The sequence below is a fragment of the Haliaeetus leucocephalus genome, unplaced genomic scaffold (assembly GCF_000737465.1).
Source record: "Haliaeetus leucocephalus isolate CR32 unplaced genomic scaffold, Haliaeetus_leucocephalus-4.0 Scaffold526, whole genome shotgun sequence".
Classification (NCBI taxonomy): Eukaryota; Metazoa; Chordata; class Aves; order Accipitriformes; family Accipitridae; genus Haliaeetus; species Haliaeetus leucocephalus.
Window position 1 is genome coordinate 1,440,201 of NW_010972962.1, and position 16,388 is coordinate 1,456,588.

The 16,388-nt window shown below is 39.8% G+C and overlaps 1 protein-coding gene across 4 annotated transcripts in view; it reads left to right on the forward strand.

Moving 5' to 3' along the window:
• The window catches only part of ANGEL2 (angel homolog 2 (Drosophila)), a 21,049-nt gene extending 4,869 nt beyond the window's left edge, over positions 1 to 16,180 (forward strand). For 3 of the 4 annotated variants that reach the window (XM_010576400.1, XM_010576401.1, XM_010576403.1), the window contains 8 exons: positions 1,299 to 1,732; positions 3,913 to 4,166; positions 6,652 to 6,721; positions 8,442 to 8,863; positions 9,858 to 9,984; positions 10,630 to 10,690; positions 12,656 to 12,819; positions 15,683 to 16,180. In XM_010576400.1, coding sequence (XP_010574702.1) covers positions 1,306 to 1,732; positions 3,913 to 4,166; positions 6,652 to 6,721; positions 8,442 to 8,863; positions 9,858 to 9,984; positions 10,630 to 10,690; positions 12,656 to 12,819; positions 15,683 to 15,837 — 1,680 coding nt within the window. In that variant the 5' untranslated portion in view covers positions 1,299 to 1,305 and the 3' untranslated portion in view covers positions 15,838 to 16,180. Of the gene's footprint in view, positions 1 to 102; positions 173 to 1,298; positions 1,733 to 3,912; positions 4,167 to 6,651; positions 6,722 to 8,441; positions 8,864 to 9,857; positions 9,985 to 10,629; positions 10,691 to 12,655; positions 12,820 to 15,682 lie in introns of those variants that run through there. The other variant, XM_010576402.1, reaches the window with a different exon arrangement.
• Positions 16,181 to 16,388: the final 208 nt, after the last annotated feature.

A 16,388-nucleotide genomic window follows, 5' to 3' on the forward strand; every position in this document is an offset into this window, starting at 1 on the left:
CGCTGGAGCTGCCCGCTCACGGACAGCCCCGAGTCCCCGCCGGGGCGGGGGGAGGCCGGCGAGCGGCCCCGCCGCGGGAGCTGAGCCCCCGGCCCGGCCGGGCGGGGCAGGTCGGGGGCTGATGGACAGTCACTTGTTTTAAATACCCGCCATTAGCCAGAGCATGGCCGCGGTAAACAAAACACGGCGCGGCCGTGGGCTTTTCCTTTGCCGGGTGTCGGTGATTGTGGGGAAGTTACTAGCCCGGGGCTGGACTTTTAGGAAGGGAGACTTTCTCAGCGCTTTTCCGTAAAAGCGGTGTTTCAGGAGGGTTTTGCAAAGGCGTGGCGCCTCTTCCTCTCGGCTCCGTGGTCATGCCTTGGTGCCCTGGGGTATGTTTTGCTAATGTGTCTGTCGAGCTACTTCTGGTGCGCTGTGGTGGCAAGTGCTGTTTCAGAAGCTGGTTTTGCTGGAAGTTGTATTTAGGCTTGTTTGCTAGGGTGAACGGCAGCTGGGACGTTCTCGCTTTAGTTCAGCTTAAGGCATACTGATCTTTGATATCTTTTGCTTGTAAGCTAAAAATACGCCTTCTTACTTAAACAGTGAGGAAGCTGAGACATTTTGATGTCACTCAGCCTTCCTTCCTGCGTTTTTGTTGCCACACAGATTTTTATTTTTTATTTTTTTGGAAGAAAGGAAAAAATCACCTTATTTTCTATGGCTTTAATCACTAAGCTGTGCTTTTCCCAGCTGGTAAAGAAATAAGAATACAAATTTAGTCAATAAGCTGGTGCCAGGGATGCTGTGAGAGTTAGTACCTCTGTTTCCCTGTCTTCTTGGCATTGTGGTTTAAGCCAAGTCAGTGGCTTTTGAACAAATTTCTGACTGCTTGAAGGAAAAGTGGTTTTCTGATGCCTTTCAAATAGCCTTATCATAAAGTTAATGCAGCATGCAAAAATGACCTTTTGTAAAGGTCATTCCACTGAGCACTTCAAAGATCTGGTAGTTGAATTCAACAAGGCGGAAAATAAATTGTAAATAGTTATTCAAATGGATAGAGTTTGGAAATTAAATGGCATTTGTAAACCTGAAGGGGGAGAAAAATACAAGGTTGTTTTGAAAAGTCCCACTCTGCATATCATTTAGATAAAGGGTTAAATATCTTGTATGTATCTAAAAAGGTTTGAATGTCTTGTATGTGTTAGCTTATACAAGATATTATTTCTCTACAAGTCACGACCAGGATGACTTGCATCTACAGCCTTCTGTAGGCAGATGTAGTTGTGGGTAAGTAATGAAACCTGTGCTTGCTTTGGTAGACACTCCATGCTGCCCCGTCACATGCAGAGGCTGGGAAGAGACTGGATCACCCACTGGAATGGTTCTCAGATACTCGCCTTGAACAGCCCAGTTTCCAGCTGTATGAGATGGGCCGGACACCATCCCTGGGCCTCGTTTCCACCCCCTGTTCCAGGTGATTTCTCAGCAAACTGGAGACTCCCTCCATTTTTTGGGCCTTGGACACAATTTCAGAACTCTAATTGGCAGCTTGATAACTTCACGCAAAGTTCTTGCTTTCACCTACCTAACCCCAGTATGAAATCTGAGGGAGAAGAGCCATTGACAAAGAAGAGAAGACTCAGTGGCCAGCATGATACTTCAACTCCTGAAGAAGAAACAAACTCCTCCAATCAGAAGGAAGCATTGTGTCTTTCTGTAGCACAGAATGAAGAAAAACAGAGCAGCAAGAAAGGTAAAAGATGCTCTTTGCTCATTTTCCTTGTTTATTTGTAATGCTAAACACATCTAACAAGTTATAAGCAGTATTGCCTACACCTTTTGAGTTACTGTTTTTCTTGGCACCTCTCTCAAGAAAACATCTGTCTTAAAAATGTTACATTTTGTAATGCTGTTTAGTCTGTAAACTTGTATTTTGTGCTGTCGAACAGTCTGCTGGAATTAGGTTCACTGCTCTTGGCAGTAGAATGCAGTCAGTTATGTGAGGGATTGCCCAGCTGGGGAGTCCTGAGGTTGGTTCAGACAACTCTTTCAGGTGTCTGTTGCCAAATCATGTCTGTTCACTTGGGGAACTCTTTTAAAGCAAAAAGATTTAGCTAACTTGCTTTAGGGCTGGCAGTTGTATAGCTTCGTTCCTTGTGCTGTACCTGAGTTCATAAGCCCTGCTGGACCTGAATTGGCTTCTTTCTGAGCCAGTCGAGTTATCTGTGACCTAGATAACTGAGAATTAATGGACTGAGATTTAGTGGTGTTTGCTTCCAGTGTGATTGTGTGGTTTTGTTTTTATAACTGTATTCTGCCACTGGTATGTTAGCAAGTTTTGTGTCAGACCATGCCTGGCAGAGCAAATAGCAAGTGTACTTATCCAGATAAATACAATATGAAGTGCAAAGACGTCTACCCAACTCAGTAACAGACTTTCATGAAACTTCAAAGTGTCTGTGTTGGCTTATTACAGATATAATCATCTACATAGCATCCAAATATTTTACTGAGTATTGTGGATAGTGACAGTTTTGTCTACTGTGAAACAAATAGAGGAGCACAGTAAAAATTAAGGCCCTCTTGCATAAATCACTTCCTTAACAAAATAAACTGGAAGTTGTATTATGGCTGAAAAGGGCGACAGATGCCATCTGCATCCCAAAGGGATTTTTGGACACAAATATCCATAAGGCTCAGAAACATCATATCCATCTTCAGGAGCTGAAGGAAGGGAGTTTGCTTTGTGCCTTTATTGCTGAGTCCTCTCTTAAGCCCCCGTCGACATACCTTTATTTGAGAGTGTGGTTATCATTGTGGTCCCACCTGGTTATCTTTTGCTCACATATTGTAAGGTGATGGTAATTAAAGATGCCTGTTGAGGAACAATGCAGCCTCTCTCCCACTATAGAAGCAGTACTTAAAGCCTTGCTGTATTCATTGCAAATACTAGATAAAGTCCTGAATAATGTAAGTACAGTGCTGAAATTTAATGCCCAAATAGAGCAGATACTAAGAGCTATAGCTGCAGTCTGCCACTGGTTGATAGCACAGCTATCTGGAGCTCGGTATACTCTCAGATAAGTTCAGACATAAAGGCTGAAAGATACCTTTGTTCATGAGTTTTGTAAGTGGAGAAATACATATCTGAAAAATAATTGGATGCTTAATGATGGGCAGGTATATTTTTATAAACTTTCATATAATAATGCTAAGAATAAGTATGAAACTAGGAATGGCAGAAAGGCGAAGTAAGCCTTTTCAGAAGTTTTTGGTATTTCTGAGGCTTATTAATTTTTTAATTTCTCAACCTCACTGAGGGAGATCAGGTTCCTTATCTGTTTTGGGACCCCTGTAATGCACCCTGTTGCAGCTTATGGCTGAGATTTTCAGACTGTACACAGGCTAGAGCTGAACCCTTTGTTTGATTCCCCTTGTTAGTCATGGCTAAAGAGATCAACAAGATGCCCATATGCTGCTCTAAAGGGTGTACCCCAGACTGACATACCCCATCTCCACTGAGGAGGTAGTGGCAGAAGGCAGCATAAGACTACGTCAACAGACTGGATTTGGTTTACCAGTTTGACGGCCTTTCTACAGGGAGCAGGGTGGTGTACTCTGACTGCAACCATCTCCTTAGAACATGTCAGTTTCCTAATTTCAAAGCAGTTTGAAATCCAGGGCATATTAATGGCTTTGTGCTGTGTTTTGGGATGGGGGTGTGTGTGTGGGTGTGTTTGTTTGTTTGTTTTGTTTTTTACTGATGCTTGTATAAAGTTCATCTTAAACAGAGGGTCTAAATCACTGCTAATCAATTGTTAATTGCTTAAGCAATTTGAAAGACAAATAGTTGTCAGTGGAATGATTTCTAAGAGCAGTAAGAAGTCATACGGTCTATTACATAACTTTTTCTGCTTCATATGCTTTTAACAGGAACTGTCAAAAGACATTGGGAATATTTCTGTCAGCACAGTGGAACAATGAAAATCTTTGAAAATAAAGAAACTGACCAAAGCAATACGGAAAGTGAGGCAAAATTTGATTTTACAGTCATGTCCTACAATATCCTCTCACAGAATTTGTTAGAAGATAACTCCCACCTGTACAAACACTGCAGGCAACGGTTGTTAATCTGGACATACAGATTTCCCAACATTCTACAAGAAATCAAACAGCTGGATGCAGATGTAAGTAGAAAATGAGCATGTGGATATTTCTTAAAAACTGATAAACTGGAGTAGCCAATTCTTGCTGTTCCTTATTTTGATAGGTGGGCTGTCTAGTGAATCCAACGGACCGTTTAGTTATGCCATGCTTAACAGTAGTTTTGATTTATGCTTGTGCAATTACTGTATTCTGTGGGATCTGAACTTAGAGAAAAGGCAAACTCTACAGTGCATATTACTCATAGTTGCCTTTTTTGTCCATAACTTTCTAGAATGGTCTTTTTGACATGACTTTGATGTTCTGCTGATACACTGCAATTTTTTTTTTAAGTCCAAAACCTTCTTCACATAAATCTTTCTCAGTCTGCGCCTAGAGCACACTTGAGTAGAGTGCTCTAAATAGGACATTGAACATAAGAACAGCTTTACTTGCATAGGTCAAAGGTCCACCTAGTCTAGTGTCATGTTTGTAACAGTAGCTAACAATAGATGCTTAGAGTAGGAGAACAGGGCACCTTTCTCCAGGATAGTCTCAGCTTCTGGGACTGTACAGTTCAGGAGGCTCTCTCTTTAATTGTGCCATAAGTTACTTGGTACAAAGGATGTGAAAGATTGAATAGTTGGTTGTTATTTGCAAACACTTAATCTTGCATGCCAGGCTTTTGTGGAGGAAAAATAGTATGCATGCACACAGGAGGGTCAAATTGAGACAACCTCCAGGACGGGCATTTTCTAACTTCCAGGTGTGTGACGTTGACTTCATATTTGTTTAGGTAGTAGTTACACCAAGAGTCTGTATACTCAGTGAATCAAAAGTCTCTTTCTAAAATCTGGCTGCTAATCCTTCAGAGCCATTCGTTAGACCAGGTAATGGAGAACTTATGTCTGAATTCTTTATTTGGAAGGCAGACTCAAATGTTTGACTTTTTTTGATTGTATGAGGACTGGAGTGATGAGACTGGTATGTGGATCTCCATTTTCTTGAGATTAATGTTCAAGGCTGAGAGAAAGATGCAGGTGTTAGTAGCGTTCATGTGAGACTGATCCAAAAGTATTCCTGTGAGGTGTTCATTTCTCTCTTCATCTGGTACTCTGCACTGTTTGACTTGTGAACAAGCTTGCTGTTCTCTGAGGCATAACTCTGAACTTCTGCTTATATTGGGGTCTCAAAAAATACCTAACCGTGTTCTCGATTGGTTGTGGGGTTTTGGGGGGTTTTTTTGAGGACATGTCACTTACTGTTAATCTTATTCAGGAAGTCAAGTCAGTAAACTTTTTGCTTCAGTTGTTCAGGCCATTAAAAGTTTGGTGATAGAATCCAACTTGTTCACGTCAGAAAACAGTACTGAAAAAATCAAAGTAGTTGTATTAAGGAAGCCACAGAAAAAAACCTACCTTGTACCATTTGAAAAATGCAGTTATGTTAGTACATAGCCAGGAAGCTGGACATTAAAGTCCCCTTCAAGCTCTGCTTTTCTTCCTAATAAATTTATACATATTGTATGTATGTATCTTTACAGTGAGATACATTAGTGGGCTTTCTGGGAGGAGCATTGGACAAAGGGACTCTGGTGACAATCTGCCTGGTGCTATTAGTGGTAACAGACTGTTCTCCAGGATGGAAGGGTTGGAGCTGAAGCCAACCCCTCTAGCAAAAAGCAGTTCAGTTCAGGGTACTTGCTAAAGTCTGCAGAGCCACAGAACACAGCAGTGGGGTAAAGAGGTGATGCCTTGTACTGCATGCACTGAGTCATGATGAGCAGCTGCTCACATACCCTAGTAGGTGCAGGTGCCCTTTGCCCAGAGGAATTTCTTGCTAAAGGACATAGACTTTTAACTGATCAATTGTTTTGAACTGTAACCTTAAAGTGAAGCAGAGACTTCAGAATATTGCTTGAATATTGGTTCTCCTTTGAGACCTTGAATGAGCTAGCATCAGCTGGGTAAGTACAGTCTGTTGCTGCATTTCAGCAAGCAGTGCTAACTTGTTACCCTTCAGGAACTCAGTCCTTCATCAGAGTCCTAAGGTGGCTGTAAATCTGTGTGTTACTGCAGTGTGCAGGGAGAAGACTCCAAGATGTTCAGAACTCTCTTAATGGAGTATTTTGAGGTTGATCTTTGTTTCAGGTTGTTATAAAATGGAAGCTTGTTGTCCACTCTGTAGGTAATGAAAAGTGTGCCCTTGACCTTTTCACCACACTGCTCTGGCATTTAGCCCTCCCCTAAACTGCTGAGAATGTATTAGCAGGTCACTGTTTTCATAAATTTAATTTCACATCTGAAAATGTATGTCTGTCTGAGAAAGGGTGGGAGGAATTGAGGCCCTCTTCACAATTTTAAGGAGCATTTTCTATAGGAGACTGAATCCTTTTCTGCAATTACGGAGACAAAAAGCCTCTGAATTTTTTTTTTTTTTAATACCTATGCAGACTGGTCAACAGAGATATGATACAGTAATATTTTGATGTAGTTACTAATATCTTTTAATTGTAAATTTTTGCCTTAGGTACTCTGTTTACAAGAAGTCCAAGAAGACCACTACAGAACAGAGATCAAGTCAAGTTTGGAATCCCTGGGTATGATGAAACTCTTGTGACCAATACATTGTCTTCTCCCCTGCCCCAGTATTATTTTCCTCAGAAAAACTCTCTTAGATTATAGAATCAAGTCTCCTGCCATGAGATGCAACAATGTTGTGTACTCCCCTTTATAAATTCATCAAGTGCTCTCTTGAAACTACCTTAGTGTTTTCTACTAGTATTCCTGTTGGATGGCTTTTCTAAGATAGTTTTTCTGGCTTGAAACCTTCCAAATATCAGCACTAAATTTTATCCATGGTGAGTTTATATTAATTAGTTTTTATACTAGTACTGTCAGTCAGCCTAAATAGCACTGTCTTATCGCTGTCCCGTGTGAATTTATGGAAGGAACATGTTGCTAGGGGTGTGATTCCATGGTGGTTTAAACTGATCTAAATCTTTTGTGCCCTGCACCTCCTTCAAGTCCCAGGACCCCATTCTCTTCCTGGCACTGGTACTTGCCTGATGCCAGGAGGAGCCCATTCAAGGAACAGCACTGGACTGATACTTTTTTCTTTCTTGGTTAGTTGCAGGTAGTCTAGCTCTCAGAATAGAGTGTTTGTAAAGAAGGTAGAGTAATGGCAGTACTGATTTAAATCCACTTGAAATGTGAAACCACACTGTAAGGCCAGGCTCGTCTGGGCAACCGAGCTTCCTGCTGCTATACATGAGGATCTGGAGCTTGCTGTAGCTCTTCCTCTTCCTCTCCCTAGCTCCCAGTCCTGCCCCTTCTTCCGGCCTAGTTCTGGCACTTATTAGACCTTTACCTTGGTGAAATCCACCAGTCCAGCAGAATACTATCCAGACTAATTTTTTATTCCTGGATTAGTTTTCTGTTGGCTTACTGAGTTAACAGTAAGTGCCACAACAAGTGGCAGGAGCACATGGCCTGGAGCTGGCAGAGAGGAGTAGGAATCCTCTGTTCCAGCACTGGTGTGAACTCAGAGGTCGACTCGTTCCACTTCATGGGGGCTGTACTTTATGAATTCATATGGCATGGACTGGGCAGAGAAGCATTTTAAAATGGCAAAAACTAGATATTGTTTCAAGATCATTAGTTTTTTGTTACATCAATAAGGTCTCATTAAAATCTGCATTTCACCTCTACATAAAATGAAGAACTTGGCAAATTACTATTTTCAGGTGGACTTGTTTGAACTCCGATACTGTCATTTGATGAGTGACTCAGTTTCCCTGTTGAAAGCTTGCTGCTAACATGATAATTACATAATTATGTAAATATGTTTGAGACCTTTGTTCTATGAATCATTTTAGACAGTGATTTATGATTTACAGGGATTATTGCTTTTGGTTCGAATGCTTCTCTGGTATTATTCCTAAACCATTGTGGTAACATCTAGAAAAAAACTTCAATACGCAAGTCCACTTTCATGTGACTTGCAGAGGGGTTTTTTGTTGTTTTGGTTTGGGATTTTTCCACGTGAGGAGAGAAGAACATGCCTGGTATCTTAAAGTATGTAGGTGGTTACACATCACAAAAGGTATCAGACCACGTTTCCTGTAGTATGTAAACTGAAGCTAGACAGGACAGAAAGACTCTTGTGTTCACTTTTCTATGTGAACTTCACATAGTCTTTGGTACTTCAGACTGGGTGTTGACTGCCATGTAAGAAAAGTAGTGTGAGGTTTTTCTAATTTTTTTAAAAAATAATCTCTATACAATGGTATTTTATGTTTTTAATTGCCTTTCTTGCAGGATATCACTGTGAGTATAAAATGAGGACAGGGAGAAAACCTGATGGCTGTGCCATTTGCTTCAAAACTTCCAAATTTCGCCTGATTTCATCAAACCCTGTGGAATTTTTTCGCCACGATATTCCACTCTTGGACAGGGATAACGTTGGACTGGTGTTGCTTTTGGAGCCTATACTTCACTGTAAAACTAATGCTGCAATCTGTATAGCCAATACACATCTGCTGTATAACCCAAGGCGAGGGGACATCAAACTGACCCAGCTTGCAATGCTCCTGGCAGAGATTGCTAGTGTTGCCCCTCAGAAGGATGGTACCTTCTGTCCAATTATTATCTGTGGTGACTTCAATTCTGTTCCTGGTTCTCCATTGTACAGATTTATAAAGGAAGGAAAGTTAAATTATGAAGGACTTGCTATAGGGAAGGTAGGTTATGCTTTTCACTTCTCACAAAAAAAAGATTAATGCTGATTAAAGAGAAATATTTGAGTGGTGCTAGTATGCTGTAGCTGTGATTATTTCCATTGCAGTACCAATCTGAGGGCCCTTTACGCAGTCTGCAAAGCGAAAGTTACTGTGGATTTACTAAAATATGCTTGAGTATATTAGCTGTGCCTTACAGAATATTGTATCTGCTTCTAGCATTCTGAAATTAAAAACTTGCAAACAAATTAATTGTTCTTGAAACGTAGTTATCCACAGGATGATTGTATTACTGTGTTTAAGTGTCCCAGTCTTTAAGTAGGATAAAATAACTACTTAATCAAATACCTACTGTGTACTCCATGGAAAGATGACTCTTATTTTAGATAAACTTTGAATTACAGTGGCTAGAATAATTGTAAAAGCAAAAATGCAATTAGATGCTGAGCCTAACCTCTTGTATATAGCTGTTGGATGTGTCAAATGCTATTTAATAGAAAGTAACTGGAGTACATAAAATGAGAAGACATGAAAAAATAACCCCACTGGTGTTTGTTGCTAGCGGGTAGTTGTTTCAAGCCCAGCTTTGACTTGACTTGCTCCCGGAAGAGTAAACGTCATGAAGATAAAGTAAGTGTCTGCTAGGGAGCTGTATATACTCAGTCCTGTTATGTTGCTAAAAGTGGTTTTGGTAGTCTTTCAGCTTAGTGTCACAAGAACTATCTTGAAAAACTGGGTACCTGCAAAAAAGTTGGTAAGAGCAAACAAAGGGGGTGTACATAAGGGGTGTTTGTTATTTTTACAGAGATTTGACAAGCCATTATAAAAGATTTATTCTAAAGGGGTGGGGCTTTGCTTTGCTTAAAACTTTAAAATTTACAAAAAATGTCCACTCCAGGTTTTGGTTTGTTGCTTTTGTGTTGTGGTTTGTATTGTTTTGTTTTGTTTTTTTCAAATCAGATTTCTGTCTGAGAAAAGCTCATGTTGTCTTCCTTAGGTCTCTGGACAAGAACAGTTTCCAAGGGGACGAAGAATCTTATCTATTCCAATTTGGCCAAAAAAATTAGGTATTTCACAAAACTGTGTATATGAAATAAAACAGCAACAAAAAGAAGAAAATGCAGGTCAGTTTCTGGGTTGATGAGTTTTGTGGTCCTTTGAAAATATCGTTCAGGTAGCACTGAAAAACAGATGTTTTGTTCTAGTCAGGGAAAAACAGTGAGTCTTGAGCTTGCAAAACTTCTTTGTTGGGCTCATTAGAGTCTAAAGCTATTTGTTCACGTAAAGAGTTGCAAATTTGAATCTTAAGAAGATAATAGTTAGAAATTGCCATTCACAAGCTGGTGCATAATACTTAAACTATTGTGTTTGCATCATGAGAGCCAGTTGTGCTGTGACTGGGAAAAGAGATGGACGAATGCAGCACACGTATGCAGCACGAATATACGTTCTGCTTCAGTGTTTATGTCTTATAGTGCAGAGTGATTCCTTGCTGAGTATTACTACATCTTTCCTCCACCATTTTTTCTTTGACAGAAAAAACAATTTTAAATGAATGGGACATAATTTGAAAGAGTCTTTGGAGGGGATCTTACTAATTCAACAGAAGAATTTAGTCCAGCTTTATGAATTGTATCTTGCCTGCTGCAAAAAAATAAGTGTACTTAAAGATACTTTTTTCTGTAGCTTTTCCTTTCTGTAGCTCTTCAATACTGGTCTCACCCACATCCTATTTTTAAATGTAAATTGAATGTATTTTTATTTTGCAGGAGAAAAATTGGAAGCAGCAAAACTGGACAACACTCAGGAGATTGTTATAGCATCTGAAAAGTATGTGTTGGGGAAAAAAATGGAGGCCCTTTATGGTTCCTAGTTTTGGGGGTTGGTTTTTTGGTTTGGTTTTTTGTTGGGTTTTTTTTTTTTTTTTTTTTTAGACCGAACTTGCATCTCATTCCAGATGTGGATAAAAGATGCTGAGCCAACCCAGTCTGCCCATCTGGCAAAAAAATCATCATCCATTTAAACGTGAAGAGACTGATCAGACAGCAAAAGACTAGAACTGGAAATAATGGAGTGTGTGTTCTTGTGGGAACTTGCAGATATTATTTCAGAATGCAGGGGCGAGGTGTCAGTGCTGTTTAGAGGGTGCTTTCTGTCTGCTTATTAAAAGAATGCTTTTGACATTTTTAGTCACGCCTTGATATAAACAGGGCATCTTGCTCTGTAGTGATATCGTAGGAAAGCTGTGAACTTCAGTCCAGTTGCAGCAACCATGTTTTTAAGGTGGGGGGAAATGAACAAAAAACCCATTGTTGTCCAGCTGCTTAACTGTTGGCACTTCTCTTTTTACTGTTTTTGAGATACTGGTTTATGGATGCTAATAAAATCCTATAATACAATATGAAATTGGGATGAAGGAGGGAAAGGAACTGGAAGATTTTCCTTGTCAGAAGTTCTGTGGGAGAATTTAAGTTCTTTGAGTCCCAGAAATTTGGAGTATTATGGATTTGGTAGTACAACTCTTACTCAGATCAAAACATTTGCTTATTAAACTGTAGGAGGAAGCAACCACTAGACTACTGAGAAGGAAAATATAACTGCTTTTTGAAAGGAAGAATGTATTTGCATTTACCAAACTGGTAAAGACATACAAAGTAAGGCATAGAAGGAAATTGCCCTAGCTGTATATGTGTTATGTCAGGCTCCAAGTCAGCCATTTCTTACCAGAAATGAAATCTTGGTATCACTGCAGATAGTATATTAAAACCCTTGGTGATTCTTGGTGATGAAAAAGCTAAGTAATGGCATTTCTGAGAAAAGCAGTAGATGACAAGACAGGAAGCCCTATTATATGGTGTAAACCCATAGCATGCCACATGTTGAACACTGCTTGCAGGGTTTTTTGCCTCATCTTAAAAAGGATGTCATCTAACAAGAGCAGAAATTACTAACCTTCTGTGTTGTATTGACTGGCATGTTTGTGTCTCTTCTCTAAATCAGGCAGGTAACATGCTGATTTTTTTCTTTAAACTGCTTGGTTTTTAATCGGAACACATTGCAGCTCAGGTTTAAAATGCAGCCATGCAAGGTGAGGCAGGTAGAGCTGAGGGATGGATGATTTGCAGTGCTGATGGGAGCAAATGGCTGGGAGGGAGAGAGGAGCTCTTTTGCTGAAAGGTGCAGTTTTGCAGTTTGCTTTCAAGATTGAAAAAACAGGTGAGACAAGATGGGCTGAACTGAAGAGGAACAGACTGATGACATGATGGGGAGAAACAAAATGGGAGCCTGAGTGGAGGAAAGAAACTTAGGCACAGCCTAACATGAAAGCACTTGATAGCTTTAGTTTAGGGGAGAAAAAAACAACTAAAAATCTTAATTTCTCTATATGCTGAAGGGCCTGGTTAGATGAGTTCAGGGTCTGTTGTTTTCATGTAAGCTGCTCTCATGGACACTTCTACCCATGTGTCAGGGACAGACTGCTGAACAAGGACACATGAAATCTTCACACGAAGTGTAGATGGAGGTGAAAGCTATGTATATTTGAAGTGTCAGTTTAGCCAGTTTTGATAGGCTCTTGGGTGTCTGCCTTCTACTTGAAAAAGCTGCCTGCATTTTGCCTTCAGAGGTTTAGGCCACTTACACAAAAGGCTATGGGGTTGATCACATGAGAGAAATGCTAGTTTGCATATCCAGATAATTAATTTTGTTTGTAACCAGGAACTATTTGGTATTTCTTCATTGCTTAGTCTTGGAAAGACAAGAAAATAAAAACCCTTTCTTTTGACTCCTGTTTAGGTTGTCTTCAAAATTGCAGCATCATTTTAAATTGTCTTCAGTATATTCTCATTACTTTCCTGAAACTGGGATACCAGAAGTAACAACTTGTCACTCCCGAAGTGCTGTCACTGTGGATTATATCTTCTATTCTGCAGCAAATGATGATACTGCTGCCCAGCCAGGTGAATTATTTTTCATGAATGCTAAATAGGAACATTTGGATGCTGTTCTAAGGGAAACGTAGTGAAAATTTAAACCATATGAAGTACCTTGGAGGTTTGTGGTAGTGCCTTGAATGTCAGCTGTTACCTGAGAAATGTGGCTGGCCTTGTCAACTCCCCACAGTTGGACTTGTAGTGCCACACAGGGCAAACTTTTCCACCTACCTCAGTGTTCCTGTAGTTGCCATCTCAGTATTGAGACAAGAGCTGAGGCTACAGAAAAGCAGCTGTGTAAGTAGCACCTGAGAAATACTGCTGTCAGTAACTCATGCAGGACCTTAGTGGCCAGACCTACAAGGAAGTACTATTTCCAATCATTTAATCGACAAAATGGTGAACAGCAACTTACGATGTGCATTAAAACTGATAAATGAACTGTTTCTTAGAAGGTTACTTTTCAGATAGTCTTGATGAAATGTCTGTCAAGTAAATGACCTTTTGTGGCCTTTGCTCTGAGAGCAGTCACTTGCACATGCCCAGTTGTCACTCTCTTGATTGCAGTTGCAGCTAAAACTCACCAGATGGTGCAAGAAAGACATGGTACCTCCGCAGGTGTGTTTCTTGATGGGTAACACAGTGCTATCCTTTACTGCATTTGCGCTCTTACCATGGATACTTCTGAGCAGCGTGCTTTCCCATGTCATCATTAGTTCTGTGTTTTATGCCGTCGTCAAAGGTCATTGCACAGTGCAGTGCTAGCAGATAAATGGCTGCGCAGAATTCAGAACAAAGAAACCTGGATTATACTCCTGCTCCCGCTATAGATTGCAACTGATTTTTATAAATTAACATTGTTTTCAATACACAAGATGAAAATACCACCTTCATCTCTTATACCTTGAGACTAGATTGTTGAAATTCATTGAGTCAATGCACGAATGTCTCATTTGTCATAACACGCACAGTAAATGCTATCTTAATGTAAAGTATCAAATACAAAAGCTTTACAACACAAATAAAAGCTTTGACTGAAAAACTAGGATATGAGAAGTATCTAAATAACTTCTGAATGCTGTGTGACTTCAGAGTGCATACCTGTGCAAAATTTAATCCTAATGTGCATGCTTATATATTTTCTTGCACCATCATTGTCCCAGCAGAGCTACAGCACTTTTTTCTTTCTGCACTTGTTTTTCAAATAGATTCTTCACCCCACATCAGAGTACAGAATGAGACCAAACTTGAATTCTCCAGGTAGTTTAAACTGCTGTAGCTTTTTTTGGTAGTTCTTAGAAACTAAATAATAGTCTGGATTTTCAGTCTGAACAAGTGAGTATTAAATGTGGTCTAGGCTGATGGATCACTTTTTTTTCCATTTAAAGGGGGTTTTTTTGGAAAGTTTTTGTGCTTTAGTCTATGTCATGCTTAGCCAAGTATTTGGTTTGGTATGCAGGATTTGCTGTGAAAGCAGCGTTCAGTATCTGCCCGAGTCCTGCAGGACTCAGTTTTGCTGTTTCCAGAGTACTCTGAGCTGACATCACTGCATGCAGACCAAGCTCTCTGTAGCAATAAACTGCTCCTTCGTAGCCATGCAGGTGCTGTCAAATGATAAATTTGGCTCAAGAGCTGGGCAAATGTGTGCTGTGGAGCTACTGAGACATTTTTGCAGTAAAAAACTTTTCTTCAGAGCAGCAGTAAACAGCTGCTGCGTTGTTAGAGAACTGGAAAGCTGGCAGATGGCAATGGAGTGAAGCTGTTGAACTATCTGAGGAGTTTTAACAGTTGCTGGATAATCCTTTAAAATATGCCTAATTGTAAGCCAGTACCAGGTTCAGCCAGGTAGTTCTGAAATTGCTGATCACTTTCATATAGAAAATATTCTTGTCAAAGTTACAGCTGCCATTTGTGCTGGTCCTGAGAGCACCCAACCTGCTCAGAGTAATCTCTGTGCTCTGAAAGCAATAGCTAGGGTTGCTGAATAGTCGTCTCACTCAAGTAGATAGCTCCAGAAGTCTAAAAGTTTGACACACCATGGAATTATCTCATTCTCAATGGAATTTCTTTACTTGAGCTGGAAAAAGCTTGTTACTCTTTGCTGGTGATGGTTTTCTGGTTCTTGTTTGTGGGTTTGTTTTTTTTTTTTAATGAAGACACAAATATTTTAAGTATAGTGTAATAATAAGGTGTAATAATAGCAAAGCTGTGAGTCATCTTCCCCTCTTCCATGAGCAATATGGTGTTTCTTGTGTGTGTGTGGTGGGGGATTTTTTTGTAGTGGTTGTTTTGTTTGTTTGGGGGTTTTTTAGGTGATAATAGCAAGAGGTAGCAGGAAATAATGGAGGAAGATCCCCTTCTTGTGAACAGATAGGAAGGGAAATGCCAGAAGGCTTTCTTCCTTATGAGCAAGAAGAGTTCCTGTATGAGTTGCCTGCTGGAGAACTGCATGCTTGAGGATACAGAAATAAAATGTTATGTGAACCAGTAACTCTCAAAAGATGCTTAATTTTGCAAGTTTCAGCTCTGTTCAGCAATGCTGTTGTGCCAGAGTATAGGACTGGATTGTATAAGGCTTTTTCAGGGGAGTTACAATGAACAAATAAATCCCTTTCCCTTTCTACCTCAATTTATCCCTCCACAAAATGGAGGGGTAGTGTCTTGCAGAGTACTTAGAATCAGCAGAGCTCAAAGTTGTACTGAGTAATAGCAAACAAGAAGAATTTCTGAACTACCTTATTGGTGATTTTGCATGGAACAATAATGACTTCAGATTTTCTGCCATACTGTTTTTTTTCCTTGTGCGTATGTATGTGTGATTTTTTTTTTTTTTTTAAGCCCACAATGATGAATGTTTTTTTTTTTTTTTTTTTTTTTTTCTTTAAACCAGGAGCAGAAGATTCTGTTCATGGAGGTCTGAAACTTCTTGGCAGGCTGGCCCTTCTAACAGAGAAAGATCTTTGGACTGTTAATGGTCTTCCCAATGAAAATAACTCTTCTGACCACCTGCCATTGCTAGCAGAGTTCAGGCTTATTGAACGGTAATATCCAAAGGACTTTTTGTGTAGGTAAAGTTACCTTCACCTTCTCTCTTTATGTGATTATTTTTTTTTTTTTAAAGGTTAATTCAAGCACTGCTGGTCCGGTTTAAATAAGTTTGCATGCATGCTGATTTGTTAGTGTTGTGTAGACTTTTTAAAGAGACTTTTTTTTAAAAAAACATTTAAATTACTTTATGAAGTCTTTAAGGCAAAAAGAAAAGGTTTTACATTAGCTTCCTCTTTGATAATGGAAAACATCTGTGCCAGTCTCAAAATGGCATTATTTTTCACAGAGATGCTGTAAATGGTTTTTATTGTAAATCATAGTAAAAGTGATTATTCTCTGAGAACTGTGTGCTTTTTCAAGTAATGGGGAGTGAGTTTGTGTGCATGCCACACTTTATAATGAGCTGAAAGTACTGTTTTACTACAAAGTTGCTCTGTAGACACTTTCATCTAAATGCTTCTGCAAAGGAATTTCCTCAGTTACCTAGAGTGTAGTCAGTGCAGAGGCTGCAAGATTAGACTTCCAAAGGAAGAAGATAGCTTTGCAGT